This window comes from Esox lucius, chromosome 3, assembly GCF_011004845.1.
Source record: "Esox lucius isolate fEsoLuc1 chromosome 3, fEsoLuc1.pri, whole genome shotgun sequence".
NCBI lineage: Eukaryota > Metazoa > Chordata > Actinopteri > Esociformes > Esocidae > Esox > Esox lucius.
Window position 1 is genome coordinate 11,402,222 of NC_047571.1, and position 17,730 is coordinate 11,419,951.

A 17,730-nucleotide genomic window follows, 5' to 3' on the forward strand; every position below is an offset into this window, starting at 1 on the left:
TTTGATAGTTTTATATAGGTAGAGATGAAGCCCCATCTATGATGGTGTTATATTGGTAGAGATGAAGCCCCATGTATGATGATTATAAATAGGTAGAGATGAAGTCCAATCTATGATGTATCCTAAGAGATGTAGTGCATCCTTGAATCCCCCCCCTCCCCCCACACACTTTTCAACCCAGGCCCTGGTAAAAAGTAGTGCACTTTATAGAAAACAGGTTGTCATTTGGGACTGCCCCGTTGATGTTGTGTCTGGGCCCAGTAAAAGTCAGTCATGTGTTCAGAGGGAGCAGCAGTGAGCAGCAGTGATCCACGCTTCACCAATCCAGCCCTGTGATACCATCCACCAGGCAAGCTGAATGGCCACAGCAGGGATTTCCTCAAACTCGCCATATGGCTCCGCTTCCTTCACAAGTTAACAGAGAAAACTTTACTGTATGTAGGTTAAACCGTGCTACTGGCAAGGGCATCTTCTTTTTTAAACTGCATGCTCCGAGTCCTACCAAGTGTCTGGACAGGATGCACACTAGTGTAGTTCTACACACACACACACACACACACACACACAGCTCCTACTTCTGTCTGAGGTGTTGGCGAGTTAGGTTTATCTCCTAATGATACAGCGTTTTCCCCTCCACTCACTCCCCAGTGTGGGTCTACAGCTGTCTCAATAACATACATTGCCCCTCCCGGGTTCATGTGTGGTCATGAATAAACAACAGCTTTCAAGTCCCTCATACATCATGCAGGCACTATCTCTTAATGTTATATCTCCAGCACGTTTATTTCAAAAACGGCTAATTTATATTCAACGCACCCAGTAAAAGCCTTATCGGTATCCTGCTGCACCCGTTGATAACCGCCGTTACCCAAAGAATGGCCCTCCGTCCCCTATGTGGTGCCCTCCGTTTGACCCCACACCTGTGAGCCCACACTGAATGTAGTGCACTATGGTGGGAATAGGGTTTCATTGTGGACACAGGGAAAATAATGGCTATGGTGTATTAATCACGGTACAGCCGATGAGTTGGAGACCAAGCTATACATCCTGTTCAAAGCCGCTGATGTCTGTAACGATATTAAACCTTGGGCCCAGTTTCTCAGAAGTGTCTTAAGGCAGAGTTCATCATTAGAAGCGTGGACCGTGCTCTATTATTTCTCCAAGACGTATCCCAAAACCTCTTTGGGGAAAAAATTATTTAACGACCACAGAGCAGCTATCAGCAGCTAAGTACGTCATTAAGTGCTTTTTTGCCCTCAATATAATCACAGAAAGTATACCTATATATATACATAAACACCTATAGATTATCTGTTGCTGTGAACACCAATAACTTCACAGTGACTAAAAGCACAGCATTTCCTGTAGGATCGGCAGACATTAGGTGAACATGTACTGTGTATTTAGGAGCTGATCCATCGACAGTTGTTGTGGAATAATTATGTATAATCTTAAGGTGACATTTCAAAGGAGAAAGCTGATCTCAGCTCAGCGTTCGCTTTGTTTAGATCCTTTTAGTGTTTTTAATTAGTTTGTATGAAGGACAAACAAATAACATAGGAAATGTTCTCTTTGCGTGGGATTTCGGGAAATGCACGGTACATCAGGCGTTGCAGTAATGATGCATTGTAAAACACTTGTAAACCCACAGTAAGCCTTGTATATTAACCTATATGTTTAATTCGTTTGGATTCCTACGCATTTAACCCAAATCCGTTTGATTGGAAGACTCTCATGCTGTGGACCTTTCAAGAGTATGTTGCTTTACAATTTTTCCCAGTTTCCAGTTTTTTCTATGAGATACTTTATCATAAAATGATGCCATGAAAAACCCATTTTATCTAATGAGGCTCTTCACTCTATCTCTCCCCTCGCTCTAATTTTACTCATCCCCTTATAATACAACATGGTCTTGAATTACAATCAGTTATTTTGCCGTAGCACTTATCCAGTGATTTGCAGGAGCAATTATGATGAAGTGCCTTGCTCAAGACCACAACAGATTATTCTCCTTGTTTCCTGAGGAATTCGAACCATCAACTGTACATATACTTGTCTAGTGCTGTAACATCTGCTGAGCCTTTAATTTGTAGCCAGAAAGGGGATATGATACAGCAAATTATTACATTATTGTTACATCTACTGTGCAGTATAAGCTACTTTAAAACCTTGAGGTCAAATGTCTCTTCCCTGAGTCAGTGTGCTTTGCGTGTGTTTAAATATCTGTGCGTGGGTTTTATAGAAGAGATCTCCTGTTTTCTTTTATGTATCCATTGAGCTCTTCAGCATCCACCAGTATAAGCCATTCATCTGTTAAATTACATAGGGCTTGGGAAATTCTGCTCTTTATCAGAGAAGATACTCCGCAAAAGTCACGATAAATCATTACTAAAACCCAGACTGTTTGAGCTACACATTTCTAATCTATCCTGAACATAACGTTAAACGGTTTAAAGGTTGAGTGTCTAGTGAAATAGACGGTTTCTTCGTTTTTCTCCCCTCCCCATTTCGTGATGTCCAATTCCCAATTATGGCCTTGCCTCGTTGAATTGACTTTACAGGAAGTGCGGGATAGTCGAAGATCAACACATGCTTTCTCTCAGCATGTTTTGCCAAGCCGGTCCGATTCTTCTCACGCTGAAGCCTTTAGCTGGTCCACGTGTGCTGATGTAACACATCTCCAGCTATCCGTCCACAGATGAGTTGGCAGGGGGCCGATAGATTTTTTTGGGGTGGGCTTTGGTTTTGTTAAGGATGGTACCTATGTTTTCTTTAATGCATTTGTATGCCCCATAGTAAAACTCAAATATTATTGTAATCATAAATATTTTTTTCGCTAATCCGTTCCTAGGTCCTGAAACTTAAGATCGTATGTATAATATAGCTGTACAATATTGATATGACTATCTTTAAACAAATATGTTAGCTTAGTAGACGTTTAAGGGCAAAATATGTTTTTCCAACGTGGATTCTGCTTCCTGTTCATTCGGGTGTCAGGGGACATTTATGTTAGGCTCGTATCAGGTTTTCATACTGACCTACAACCGAGCAATGAATTGCATTTTGTAGATTTGCGAAAGTGAACCATATGGCTGGTTGTTCGGTACATTCAACATCTCTCTTTTATACTAATACAACATCAGAATTTCGGATCATTCTCTGCAGGTTTTCCATTGCGTGACACCTAGTTTGTTGCAGTTGGAGGATGGCCCTAAAAGTAGATGGCAGGATAAGCGCTCTTAGCATGCAACGCATGCCCGATGGACAGATAAGAGAAAGCTGGAATCAAATTAGCTGTGCTTGTTGGTGCTCGCAGAGGCCTGTTTATGGAAATCATTTTGAGTGCGTGTCCCGATTGGTTCCTCGTGCCCGATAATACTCCGATACAAAGTAGTGCATTACATAGGGAATAGGGCAGCATTTAGGCGATAACGAACAGTGACAGGGGGATTGGAGGAGCCTCAGGCAGTATTATTGGAAGGCGGCTAGCGCCCGATTGCTTCTAATAAGAAGTGATTTGAAGCCATCGACAGTATTCGTGACTAAGCTATGCATCACCCACTCAGAGATTCAGACACCAACACCTGGCTCTGGACTGGGACATCATTCTAACGATGCAACCAGTTAGAACATCTTGGCTCAGCCTGTCAACCTGCTCTGAGCCGTACAGCAGATTCTCTTCCCCCACCTCCTTCATCACTGGGCTCCTTTGACTCCCGCTTCGCCGTGTGACAGTTCTGCTCCCGTGGCCCGCTGGACTTCTGCTCGCCTCATTACTATTCTGGGGCATGTTGACGTAAGCCAGGGGTTTTCCGTGTTATTCGCATCAAGAGCGCCCGAATATGTTGAACCCCCAGTGAAGGAGCCCCCTTCACCCTGCTGTGCGCTGTACCTGCACAAGTGTCGGTCTGTATAATATTACTAAGTAAATAATCATGTATTATATAAAGTAGTAAATAATACATGGATCATGCAGACAGTGGGAAGTCAAATTCAAGCACTTTCAAGTAAATCATTTTATTAGTCAAGGACATCAATTGTATATTGTTGTTGACCTAAAAGAAAACATCCCTCCAAAACAGTATCCCAAAAGGTGAAGAGAAAATAAGTTAGTCATTAAAGAATATTATACTTTATAGCCCTCCCGGCTTTATAGGGCATCATTAAGTGGCATTCCAATGATTATTTCATTCTGAAGTGTCAAAATGTTAAGGGCATTGCCTTTAGTAGAGTGGGTACATGAATGGTCTTTGTTCTCGGTTTGTGAAACAAGCTTCATAATAAAGTTGATTACATTTATGTCTCCCGGCTGGGCTGGGAACGCCTCGGTGTCCCCCCGGAAGAGCTAGAGGAAGTGTCTGGGGAGAGGGAAGTCTGGGCATCCCTGCTTAGACTGCTGCCCCCGCGACCCGGCCCCGGATAAGCGGAAGAAGATGACATGACATTTATCGCCTCCTGATACTTTGAGATGTACTGTACACTGTAGTTTATCACCTCCTGATACTTTGAGATGTACTGTATACTGCAGTTTATCGCCTCCTGATACTTTTGAGATGTACTGTACACTGTAGTTTATCACCTCCTGATACTTTGAGATGTACTGTATACTGTAGTTTGTAGGAGAAGTCAGTATTGCACGTCCTCATATGGTAATTATGCAAAACAGAAGAGCACAGCACCCGTCAATTGAAACAGCAGGAAACAAACAAAAGCTCAAAACCTGATCGTAAATTAAATGAATGGATAGGAAAAATAGGATTGTCTGCAGGGGTGGATATGAGAGAAAAATATTGACTATACTACCACTCTCGTGTTCTGCAAGTAAGCCTATAATAAATTCTATATTTAATTTAGTGAAAAAGAAGCCTGAGGGCTTTTCTATTCCTTCTCCAATTTTTCTGCAGAACCCCTGGCTTTTCCCTGCACGCCCCCGGGGGTCCGGCCCCCAGTTTGAAGACCTCTGGCATAAGTCGTTTGAGAACCACACAGGGAGTGATGGACAGTCGCCCCCGCGGCCTGGAGGACTGATGATGTGTGCTGATGTGCACTGAGTGACACATGCAATCTAAAGTCCTTCAAGGCAACGTTGACCGATGCTGTCATGGCACAACAGTCTAAATGCTACAGTGAACTTGTTTATCAGTGTATGCACAGTCTAACAGTTCACAGCCAAAGTCTTTTTAATGCATGAACTGTGTTTTTGTGCTTTGTAAGAGGAACACTTCAATCCTTGTGGGAGGTTTGAACGTTACAGTACATCAAGACATTTGTTATCAGCTCTCAGAATGACTCAACGTTACTTCCAGTATATAACCCTTTTCAGGTACCGGGTATAAACCTTTTGGTTTCTGATAGGAATTTTGTTTTCAAATTAGACACTTTTGGGTTCCTTGTAGTAGGGCTGGGTATCTACACTTATATGATTTTATTTTAATTCAATACCGATTTTATTTTTATTTAATTTGCATATAGTGATAATTAAAATACCAATATTGCTCATAAAAGAGATTTTCTTAGAATGAAGGCTAGGAACTGCACAGGGAATCCTATAGCTTGTTTGACATGATTAGTAAAGATGAATGTTAAACATGGATGACCAGGCCCAAAACATTACATTTAATAGCTTTTACAAATAGCAATAATTGTAAAAATTAAAGTAAACATTAAATAATGGCAAATTAGCAAAGGCTCCGACTTGTCTTTCAAAATAATGCAAATCGTTCCAGAAAAGTGCTCTTATATTCATATTTCTTATGAATCCTGCAAGTGACTCTGCTTCCATCTGTTCAAATGAAAAATCTAATTGAAAGACCATGCATTTATAATTCTGCCTAGATTGTTCTATTTTTCTCTACAGACGTAAATTTGAAACCAATAATGTTTTAGAAATCCACCGCAAACCGCTTGTCTGAACGATACAGTTGAACGAGTCGAGAAAAAAAAGGACTGGTTACTCTCTAGTCAAGATGAAGTCTATCAAAAATAACGAATCATTTGCAAACTGTACAACGCTAGTGACAGTAGAGCTGCTGAGACTGCTGGCTGCTGCTCCAGGAACCTTTTAAGGATCTCCAGCCCACTGTTCCACCGGGTACCACATCAATCAGCAGCTTGTTTAAAGGCAGGTCCAGCAAATTCTGCTTCTCTTTAAACACATGGCTGGCAGAAAAAAGGTTGCAATGCGCCTCACCCGACCAAGCAAGTGTGCGATCGCTGGAAGTTTGAGAGCAGCGTGAGACGTTAAGTTTAGTGAGTGTGCAAAACAGCCAGCGTGAAGCAGCTCCATCAATGCCCCCACACGTATCATATTAGCAGCACTGGCCGTCACAATGGCTGTTTTATCCCTTTTACCTCCCATTCTTTTACCACCTTCTAAGAGAAAATGCACAGATTTATACATTTGATTTCTGGATTTGAAGAAACGATTGCAGATCGTTTCCAATTAATCAGAAAGTCCTTTTTTTTTTACCCAATCGTACTCTTTAGAACCAAGTTCCACAAATGTTTTACACAGAACGCTCCCCTCCTATGGGGACAGCCAAACTGCCGTTTGGAACAGTTTTTTTTCTTTTTTCTGAGGGTGCAGGCTGCAGCACAACATCAGAACAGATCACACTGCGGGATCCCAGTGGGTACGTCCTGTTCTGTGGCCCGTTGCTATAACCACTTTCTTGTCCATATGACTTTCACACAGTGGTCCTTTTCTTCTGGTGTGATGTAAAGCTATTGGAGAGACAAAGAGACCCTCCAATTGAATTCTGTGAGCGGTGCTAGGCTTTATTATGATTGGAATCCTCTGTGCTTCGATAGCCCTGATTCATTATAGGTAGTTAGTTATTCTGGCGCTATGCCATCCAGACACTGTACCCTATAAGAGCCTTTCGTGAGGTGGAATATGGCTAGTGTGAAAGTAGCAGCTAATTCTTCTTTAATGAATGTGCTACAACAGAGATACTGTAGTTTACATTAAACAGAAATACTGTCGTGTACATTAAACAGAGATACTGTATTGTATGTTAAACAGAGATACTGTATTGTATGTTAAACAGAGATACTGCAGTGTACATTAAACAGAGATACTGTAGTGTACATTAAACAGAGATACTGTAGTGTACATTAAACAGAGATATTGTATTGTACATTAAACAGAGATACTGTAGTGTTCATTAAAAAGAGATACTGTAGTGTTCATTAAAAAGAGATACTGTAGTGTTCATTAAACAGAGATACTGTAGTGTACATTAAACAGAGATACTGTAGTGTACATTAAAAAGAGATACTGTAGTGTACATTAAACAGAGATATTGTATTGTACATTAAACAGAGATAATGTAGTGTTCATTAAACAGAGAGACTGTAGTGTACATTAAACAGAGATACTGTAGAGACCATTAGAAAGCAACTACTGGGTACTATATCTTCAGAAGCTATCATCTGTTAGTCTCATGATTCACCTTATTATGGCACTTGTTCCCTTACGCACACACACACACACACACACACTATACACACCCATATTCACACGCACAAACGCAGTGCACACACATACAGATGCAGTCAGTAGCTGACAGGCCTCGATTTAGTTCAGCTGTGACCTGCGGCCTCCCTCACCTTGCTTTGATATCAGGGGTGGTTGATAGGGTCAGTCTGCCCGGGACTGATAAACCCAGTGCGCAGCATCCGTCCATCCATCCCACAACGCTGAATGCAATCACTCCGGATGGGCCCGGCCGCCACGGGTCTGAGAGCCAGGCCTAATCCGTCAGCATAGCAACGGCCTAGGTACACGTCCGACAGCGAAGGTGGTCGGTCAGCCTGCTGGGGGAGATTGGCTGCTGACAGCGTTGGCATGGCAACACAGTGGCGCTACGGTGACCGAGTGAGAGAGCGTTGATTAATTCTCCTGGTGATTGGTTGATAGAGATAATAGGGTTAATTGGCTTTCACAGGTCATTTAAGGAGATTGGCCAAGCTGTGATAACACCTCGGAGGCAGGACAATACGCTGTGACATGGAAGGTTACCTCTCTCTCTCCTTGGACTTTGTTGCGTTTTGATGGAGGTCTTGTGAATCAACTAAATGGAATTTTGGACAGTACAAGTATTACAGGAGTCCAAGACTCTGACTCGACTCTGACTCGAGTCACGATTTCCAGGAGTCGTGACTCGACTTGGACTCGACCACCGTTGACTCAGGCTTGATGTCGTATTTGAATGGACAACTTGTAGGAAATGATTCTGAATGGGTAAGCTGTGATTTGGAGATGTAGTAGCCTACTGGCCGCGCTTGATGCTCAGATGGGTTCTGTGTGGCGGGGAGAATTTCGTGCCACACAGCCCACATCCGCTTGTGAACTGCGGGGGAGTTTGGGCAGACACACAGGCAGGTTCCACTCCAGGTTCGATCATACACATCGCAAAAGCAAATCTCCTTGTAGCTAGGTAGTACCAGACATTCACTACCCTACCCTTTGCCCGGTTGAGATTAACAAACTGATATATGAAATTAGTAAGCATTGAGTTCAATAGCACAACTGCAGTCACCCTACAGATTTTGTCGTCTAGCACAACTATCACTTTCCACACTGCATTCCACTGCCAAGTAATTCTGTCAAGTTTCTCAGTTTAAGTCAACGAAAATGGCTTGATTATTTACTTTCCGGTTAATAAGATCCAACCCTTCATCTGCCCTACCTTTTTTCTTTCTGTAGTACAATGCTGGGAGACATTTTAAATGTACATATGAAGCCTAATGTGGAGGTTTGATTACTGTGCTACACAGGCATAAACAAAACTTTGTTAATGTGGACTCCCTGACGCAAATTTGAGCAGAAGGACCAGGATTCATGCACGGAGACCCTGGTGGCTGGGACTTGGACTTCACTCAGATTTCACCTTAGGCCTTCGTGACTCGACATAAACCCAGGCATAAGAGACTTGTGATTTTACCTGGACTCACGGTTTAGTGACTCCACAACAACACTCAGCTAGGTGAACTATGGTTTACATTTAGATTTTTGTTTGGGATGTATTTTCTGCTTATTTTCTTTTACTAAAGTATGTACATTTTGAATGATTTCCCCTCACCTTTAGGCTAAATCCTGTCTCTTTCCATCCCGGGAATGTTTCTGTTGTTCAGTAAATGGACCAGACAGAAAGATTGCTGGTTGATGTTTAAAAGCAACAATTTACATCAAAACCTTTTCCAAACCTGAAGTTGCATCTGAAGCCGAAATACATATTCAGGAATTCTCATTTCAGAATTATCCTGAAAGAATTTTCAGGAAAGGTCTGTTGTTGAACTGACTGATGAGACTTTAATTAGCAGGTCTCATTCACATGGTCTAACCATCTGTTTGAAATCCATGTCACCTGACTATATCCCACTAACTCTAGCTCCTTTCTTCTGAGGTGACAGAACGGTTGGTGTGCAGTCAACGACATATCGTCTCTATTATAGATGTGAACTTTCCTCACAGCTGTGTGATTGCACAAGATGTACAGCTCCATTTGCTAGCAATGCCTGATGGTTCAGGGGGAACGCGTCTTATTAAAGCAATAAAAATGACTCCAATAATGTTTAATGAGCTCGCCAACTGGAGATAAAAAAAGGCAATTTGGCTTTTTAAAGATATATTACCTTATCTGTCTTCGCCTGTCTGATAAAGCTGCATATGGAAGTCTCTAACGTTCTTTTCTTTGTGCCTTTGAAAAGATTAAAATGAACATAAGTATTGATTGGAACCAGAGGCTGCGGCAGAAAATAATTCTATTTCTGTGGTCATTCGAGAATCTTCTGCTGGCAGGACGTGGAGGGATAAACTTTTTTAAACAGAATATTTTAGCATCTTACTTTTTAATGATGTACAGTGTTTTTCAGATATGGCTGAAAATAAGTTTGATGTTTTGTGAACCTACAGCTTTAATAAAAACACACGTGAGAACCTGACTTTAAGCAGAAATGTATGTTCTGGTGTAATGACTGTGTGTCTCATTTTGTTAATCTCTTCATTCATTTGTTTGTAACAAGTTAATGTGCTTACACAGCCCGGTGTCCTCAAATAGAGTTGATGTTTGGACTGCCATTGTCAATGGATTTGCAACAACAGATTTTACCTGATGATTATTTGGTCCAACACCAGGTATTATTACAGGATTACAAGGGCTTATATGTGGAACTAGATTATGAGTTCAAATGTTAAAATGTATATGCAATGTTACCTGTGATGGTACTTTGCACCTCTTGTCTGACATGACATAGTTTGTTTTCAGTTGCCACACATCTAATGTAGTCATATCTTTATGATGTACACTGGTCTTTGTCAAAATTCCGTCTTCATGCACAACATTCTCACAGGTACATCAGTTAGCACAATAAATAGTCCCTCTAATGTTTTGGGTTACTGACAAAATATCTGGTCTCCTGAGTGGAAACTTAATGGAAAGTCATGGATGTTCTGTTCAACTTTTGGCATACAATTACAACAAGCAATGAGGCTATACTCATGTGAATTTACATTTTTAGAAAATAGCTGCAGCCACGCATGCTAGCTGGAGGGAACCTTTTATGATATGTCCATCAATATTTGTTTATCATGAATTATGGCAAAACTGTAATCCAGTTTCTTAACAGTGTTTTGTCTGTGTTGTGTTGTAGCTGGGTGAGGACACCTTCAACCGAGCCAAGCTCTTGAATGTTGGCTATACTGAGGCCCTGAAAGATGCAGAGTACGATTGTTTCATCTTCAGCGATGTGGACCTCATCCCGATGGACGACCGCAACCTCTACCACTGTTATGACCAGCCACGACACTTTGCCATTGCAATGGACAAGTTTGGTTTCAGGTATGTCATCTGTAAATTAATGTACCCATGTTTTTTTACTGTTATCTGTTAAAAACACCATAACATATCACCCTCAAAGCACCAGATAACAAGCAATAACAAAGGAGGCTGTTGTGTACATCTCTACATATAAAGTCTATATGGAATGTGAGCATCAGGAAGTAACTTTATGGTTGGCAGAACAGCACTGTCTAAGACTCATTTTTTAGTACTTTTGTTTGAGTTTACGAGGAACTTTTACAGAGCCTTACAGTATAATGGATTCCTCAGTATAATGGAGTTCTGCCCGAACCATGTGATTTTTAATTTCCTTTCTTTGGGTATGGGACCAAAGTTCAACCTAATCCTAACACTTCTTCTATTATATATCATCGTTAGCAGTCAAGAAATGTTATGTGGTATAATTTTGTAATGTATTTCCCTTTTATTTAACCATGTTGGTCTTACTGAGAATAACATTCCCTTTTTATGAGTGACCTGGCCAAAAATACCAGCAAACAAAGTTCCAGAAGAAATCCCAACATAAAACACAAAGCACTTATAAACACCTTTACACTCTTGATGACAGAAACATTTCAAAGTCAAACTGAATACCGTATGCGCAACATTCCCCAGTGAACTTTTCCTGCCCCTTCACTAAAACCCACTGCTTCATTCTAGTGGCAGTGAACAGCTTGAAAAGCTGAAGGTAGCTATGACTCTATCCCCATCATTTATTTAGTTAATGTAGCAATGTACTATTATTGCAAAAAAAGCCCTCAAGCTAATTCAGTGAATGCCGTTTCACCTACTTGGATATACACTAGAATGCAAATTGCTGTGTAATTTGCGACAGATTGATTGAACGCAGTTCCTCAATGTGTAGCATTGTATCAAGTGTATGTGGACTAAGCAGCCTATTTGCTGGATGGCTTATGCAAGTCTCTCAGCACCAGTGTGACTGCTAATGAATAAACCGTGATACTAATCCCATTTCTGCACGTATAGAATTCACACTTGGGGCATAGAAGATAGATGGTTGTTTCTAATAACTTGGCTGTAGTAATGAGAACATCAAGATCAATTCCCATTAAAATTACTGTTTTTACAGATCCTAACCGTTTACCTAACCTTACCTAAGTCTTAATCTAAAACGTAAGCCCTCAAATCTATCCCCAATTTTAATCTATACATCAATTATAACTTTTACCCTAAAATTAAGCAAAAAATATCTAAACAGCCTTTTCAAAATGGGAAATGTCCCAAATGACATTTTCCTGGTTGAACCAGTTTGGGGACAGTTTTATGTCCCCACTTATATAGGAAAAACTGTTCACACTCACACACACACACACTCAAAGTGCTTGCCGAAGGATTCCATCTCCACACTGTTTGTTTGAAGACTGCTGCTACAGCAGATGGCCTCATTAGTGTTGTGCTTGTCATGTTTAAACATAAAGCTGCCTGTCGCTGGGCCGGCTCTGACGTCACACACACACCGCTTTCCTGACTGTCCTAGGGCGGACTACAGACACCTGCCATTGCACTTTCCTGACCTTGAACGCTGCAACATTTCTGCAAGAGTTGGTGGATTGGCCCTCTCTCCAACGCGCAAACCTCCTGCATATGTTTAAAGGCGGGTCTGAACTCAGTTTCCGCCTGGGCGTTTTTTTTTTCCTCGCAGTACTTATTAAGAACAAGGAGATGTGTGTCTCGGTGTTGTGGTTAGATGTGCCGTTCGTTGTGAGGCATCCTGGTTTAATCTCACACCGAGGGCGTCAAGTGTGTTCACTGTTTACTAGACTTGGATGAGAGTTGAGTTTGTGATGCTCACTAATGTGAAGATTTTAGAGTTGGGAGAAATGTGCACTGTTTTATAGGAACGTGCACTGTTTGGAAGAAACGTGCACTGTTTTTTAAACATAACATTGGTTCCACAATGATTTACTTACTCGTTTTAAATACTGCCAGGCCTCCCTGCCAGCGTTCCTGTGTGGGAAGGATTTAAATCTAAACCCATTCCAAGTTGAAGACCTCGAGTTAGTCATATCCCCTAATTCTCAGTTTTGGAAGGTGCTGACATTATGATCTTTATACTTAACAAAAAAAAAAATTGCACTAAAATGAATGTTCTGACTAGAGATGTTGCTTTTCAGGTTTAGCTACTCATTAAGTTATGTAGTGTACATTGATAATAGTTCCTAAATACTGAAGCAGTGGGGGGGGAAACATTGTTAATTCATGTATTTGAATGTTTTACTGCTGCTTCAATTGTAAAAGTATGCATGCATGAAATGCCTGAATAAATCTTTGTTGTTCTTTTCAGTTGGCTTGAATGCAATACTGTAGAGCATCCATATCTGACGGGATTACTGTCAGACTCAAAGCCGACAAATGCCTCCGTGCTTTGACGGTTCCCTTCTTCTTCCAGGCTTCCGTACGCTGGATACTTTGGCGGGGTTTCTGGGTTGAGCAAAAAACAGTTCCTCAAGATCAATGGCTTCCCCAATGAGTACTGGGGCTGGGGAGGAGAAGATGATGACATTTATAACAGGTAAGACTGAAGAGCAGAACCAGAGTACCCATCAATTGTTGCACCAAAACTGAAAACAAACTATACTAGCCTTTTATCAGACATAAATAATAGCTAAAACACTAGTTTGCGTTTTGACAGAATAGCTCTTATTTCGAAATGGAGTTGCTACAGTATCAGTCATCGCGACGAAGTGTCGGCACCAGCTTTGAGTTATTTTACGCTGATAACAATTTGAAGGCACAGATGATGTATTAAATGAGTGGTGTAGACACAGTTACAGTTAAATGCGAATTGTATCCCTGGCCTGTCACTTTACTTTATCATTGGACTACTTCTTTTCATCAGGGTCCTGATATGATGTCACCGTTCCTCCCGATCAAACTCTTTGTCAGAGCCGCTCGCGGGCTCTCCAGATTTCAAAGTGAGCGTTTGTGTCAGACGGTGGAGGACGGTGGAGGACGACGAGCAGCAGTTGTCATTCCACTGGCACTTGTTTTAGATCGCTCGTTCATGTCCTATTTCATCTTCCCTTTCATCCAGCCCGGCTTGCGTGCGACATCCACCATTACCTAAAGTGATAAACACAAAACACGGAATGGGTAATTCGAGTGCTTCGAATTGGCCCGCCCTTCCGTGAGACGGCATTTGGGCGGTTATTGTGTCCCAGTTTCTAGCTGGCAGGGCGCGCATTATGTGATAAAAGGACTCTCTCTTTGTGCGAGCATCTGCCTTGAGACCTCACGTCTACAGAGGTAGAAAAGAGATGAGTTGAGGGGCGATGTCGGCGACCAAATGAAAACAACCAAAAAAACGCTCATAGTACATGATAGCTGGAACAGATGAGATCCATTAATGCATCAAGATCTCCCCCAAGATGCCTCCTTTAAGTGGGCTATTTTTGTTGCAGTGGATGTGGGATCCACTGGTGTCTTGCGCTCCCCCATGCTGCAGCTTATGCCAACACACCAGCGTTATAGGCTCCAGTCAACGTTGTAGACACCAAAATAAGCCTAGAAAATAGAGCATGAAGGTTGTGTTTAAGCGTAATCCAGAACCTTTTTCAAGGCTCACTTGTTTTAAAGCCGTTTTGATATAAAGCAATTTGAAATGCCCTTGAATATACAAGTGATCTCATGGCCAGACGGGGAGTGATGGGGTTGGTTTTCTGCTTGCGCTCAACAAAGGGAATAGATTCAGATGACCTCCTAAATGTCAGTCTGTTCCCGATGTTTTGTCGGCTAGTGCCCTACTTTCTGTCAGGGCCCATATGGCTCTGGTCATACGAAGGTGGTGTGCTATATAAGGAATAGGGTGCCGTTTGGAATGCGTCCTCAAGACCGGGCTGTGATTGGTTGTCGTTGTGGACGTCTGTCCCCCAGGCACCCGGAGGGATGATGTGTGTGTGTTTGTTGGTGGTCTCTCCCGTTTCACTAGCAGCTCCCCCACTTCTACAGTCTCAATGGGGTGGCTCTTACCTCCCCTGGGTCTGTCGTAACAGCACATGGTCCAAATTGGTGCCCATAGTGGCGTTGTCACAGCTCGGGGACAGTCCGTGTCCCGGCACCCACGCCCACTGCCTGTTCATCGGTGGTCCGTGGCTGCCGGAGAAAAGGAATGCCAGGGAAGGGTCTTTCCCCTCAGACGGCCAATCCTCTGTGAAGGCTAGCCCGTGACTCGCAGAGAGAGGAGGTGCTCCCGTTCGTGTCCGTACTATTCAGTGAGCTCACCGGTCCTAAAGCAGGGACTTGCGTCTGCCTAGAGTGCAGCATGAGGCACTGGCAGACTGACCCATAATCCCGGGCAGATAGTAATTAAATCTGACGCCTCACACACACTCCGATGTGACGGCCGATCTTCCGGCAATGAGAGGGCGGCTAACTCGGATTAGAGCGATGGAGGGGAGAAGTCGGCCGACGCACTTCAGTTCACGAGAGGACAGAGGAGGACGGGCGCTGATAATCCTTGCGCCGTGACTCCGGTGCAAGCTCAGCGCCGCTAGCAGTGGGCCCCGCGCGAACTGTACCATTCAATTCACAGTTGCCAGCAGGACGAGAAAATGTTGTGGAGAGTTCCTTGTTTATTGTAGTTCTTTTGGAACAGTGCCACGCTGCCAGAACCTGCCAGGGAAAATCCCTTATGTTTTTCTTGGAGGTAATAACTCACATTGCACTCTGTGCCAGCTTATCCAACTTAGCAATGATGACCCTTTCTAACCGTCGTATGTCTTCAGAAAAGACTGTAGAAGATATAGAAGAGATGATTTACCCCTACCCTTATGGAGAGGGAGAAAAGGGATGATTTACCCCTACCCTTATGGAGAGGGAGAAAAGGGATGATTTTCCCCTACCCTTATGGAGAGGGAGAAAAGGGATGATTTACCCCTACCCTTATGGAGAGGGAGAAAATGGATGATTTACCCCTACCCTTATGGAGAGGGAGAAAAGGGATGATTTACCCCTACCCATATGGAGAGGGAGAAAAGGGATGATTTACCCCTACCCTTATGGAGAGGGAGAAAAGGGATGATTTACCCCTACCCTTATGGAGAGGGAGAAAAGGGATGATTTACCCCTACCCTTATGGAGAGGGAGAAAATGGATGATTTCCCCCTACCCTTATGGAGAGGGAGAAAAGGGATGATTTCCCCTACCCTTATGGAGAGGGAGAAAAGGGATGATTTACCCCTACCCTTATGGAGAGGGAGAAAAGGGATGATTTACCCCTACCCATATGGAGAGGGAGAAAAGGGATGATTTACCCCTACCCTTATGGAGAGGGAGAAAAGGGATGATTTACCCCTACCCTTATGGAGAGGGAGAAAGGGGATGATTTACCCCTACCCTTATGGAGAGGGAGAAAATTGATGATTTTCCCCTACCCTTATGGAGAGGGAGAAAAGGGATGATTTCCCCTACCCTTATGGAGAGGGAGAAAAGGGATGATTTTCCCCTACCCTTATGGAGAGGGAGAAAAGGGTTGATTTTCCCCTACCCTTATGGAGAGGGAGAAAAGGGATGATTTTCCCCTACCCTTATGGAGAGGGGAAAAGGGATGATTTCCCCCTACCCTTATGGAGAGGGAGAAAAGGGATGATTTTCCCCTACCCTTATGGAGAGGGAGAAAAGGGATGATTTACCCCTTCCCTTATGGAGAGGGAGAAAAGGGATGACTTTCTAGCCTTTTTCAAAGAGCTGTCTGGTGCTTTCTAGAAGGTCGTCGTCGCTTCACACTCTGACAGACGATGGGAAGGAGAGACCAAGATAGCTGGAAGTGACGTTGGCGCTAGGTGGAGATAAGGACAGATGACAGTGTTTTTTCCCTGCTTCCAGTAGAACCCGTTCAATCTGAGAACAGAAACAGGAAAGGAAGAAAACTTCAAAACCCTGTCACTGCCACCCCTCCCGGGCGAGGACGTATGGCTGAAGTGCAGACGATCCGTGCTGTGTCCTGGACGGGCAACTCCTTTGCTGTCAACGTCTGTGTGGAATGCAACCCAAGGTCCTGGAGGGACTTTTAGTTCCCTCATATTTTCTTCTGCTAGGTGACTGTCTGTCAGAGCTTAGTCTGGGTCGGGTGACGGACAGGCCTTGTCTGGTGGCAGGTGCTCCGTCTTGGCTGATACTGAGGCCAGCTGACAGAGAGAGTCGGTTCTCAGAGAGGAGTACGGAGGAAATATACAGAGGAACACCCACCAACAGACGGTCCCTAACACACACCAATGGTTCGGACACAGCGTGAATGTACTGGTCGGCCGGGAGACGGGAGAGGGGGGTGGAAGCTTCCAGATCTGGGATGACTCTCATTTCCTGATTGCCATCGTGCGGCTATTTCTAATTAGAGAGAGAGACAAGGAGTGGGCAGTGAGGGGGCTTGCAGGAGCAGAGAGATTGAAGCACCACAGTCAGCAAGACCATCGCACACACACACACACACACACACAATCCAGCATGAACGATTTCAGCTACATCCCGCTCATCTACTCGTCTCTTCCCACTGGCTTCCTTCTCAGCAGAACTCTCATTTTGGCTCTGACAGAGGGAAATGAGGTGATACCACAGATCTCAACTCCACTCTACTGCAATTTAAAACTGGCTGGGCAAATTTGTCATTATTTCCAATCTAAAGGGCACACAAGGCCACATTAAGCACCCGGGCCGCTGTAATATATCAACATTACCAGTGTGGCTCAGGAAGAAGATAGATTTCTTGTTAATTGTTTTGTCGTAATATTTAACAGGTTTTAGTGGCACTGTGAGAATACAAAGGGTGTCAGTAGAGCGAGCATTTTGCAGTAATGTATACCGTACAACAACCGTGCATAAAACCACAATTATACTTCAGTGATCCGTCGTCCCTGAGCCTGAATAATAT

At 43.2% G+C, this 17,730-nt stretch overlaps 1 protein-coding gene across 1 annotated transcript in view; it reads left to right on the forward strand.

The window, feature by feature from the left end:
• b4galt2 (UDP-Gal:betaGlcNAc beta 1,4- galactosyltransferase, polypeptide 2) overlaps positions 1-17,730 on the forward strand; it is an 87,819-nt gene that overhangs the window by 59,517 nt on the left and 10,572 nt on the right. Inside the window, exons 4-5 of the mRNA XM_010891346.4 lie at positions 10,657-10,844; positions 13,255-13,377. Of these exons, the coding sequence (XP_010889648.1) occupies positions 10,657-10,844; positions 13,255-13,377 (311 nt within the window). The remainder of the gene's footprint in view (positions 1-10,656; positions 10,845-13,254; positions 13,378-17,730) is intronic.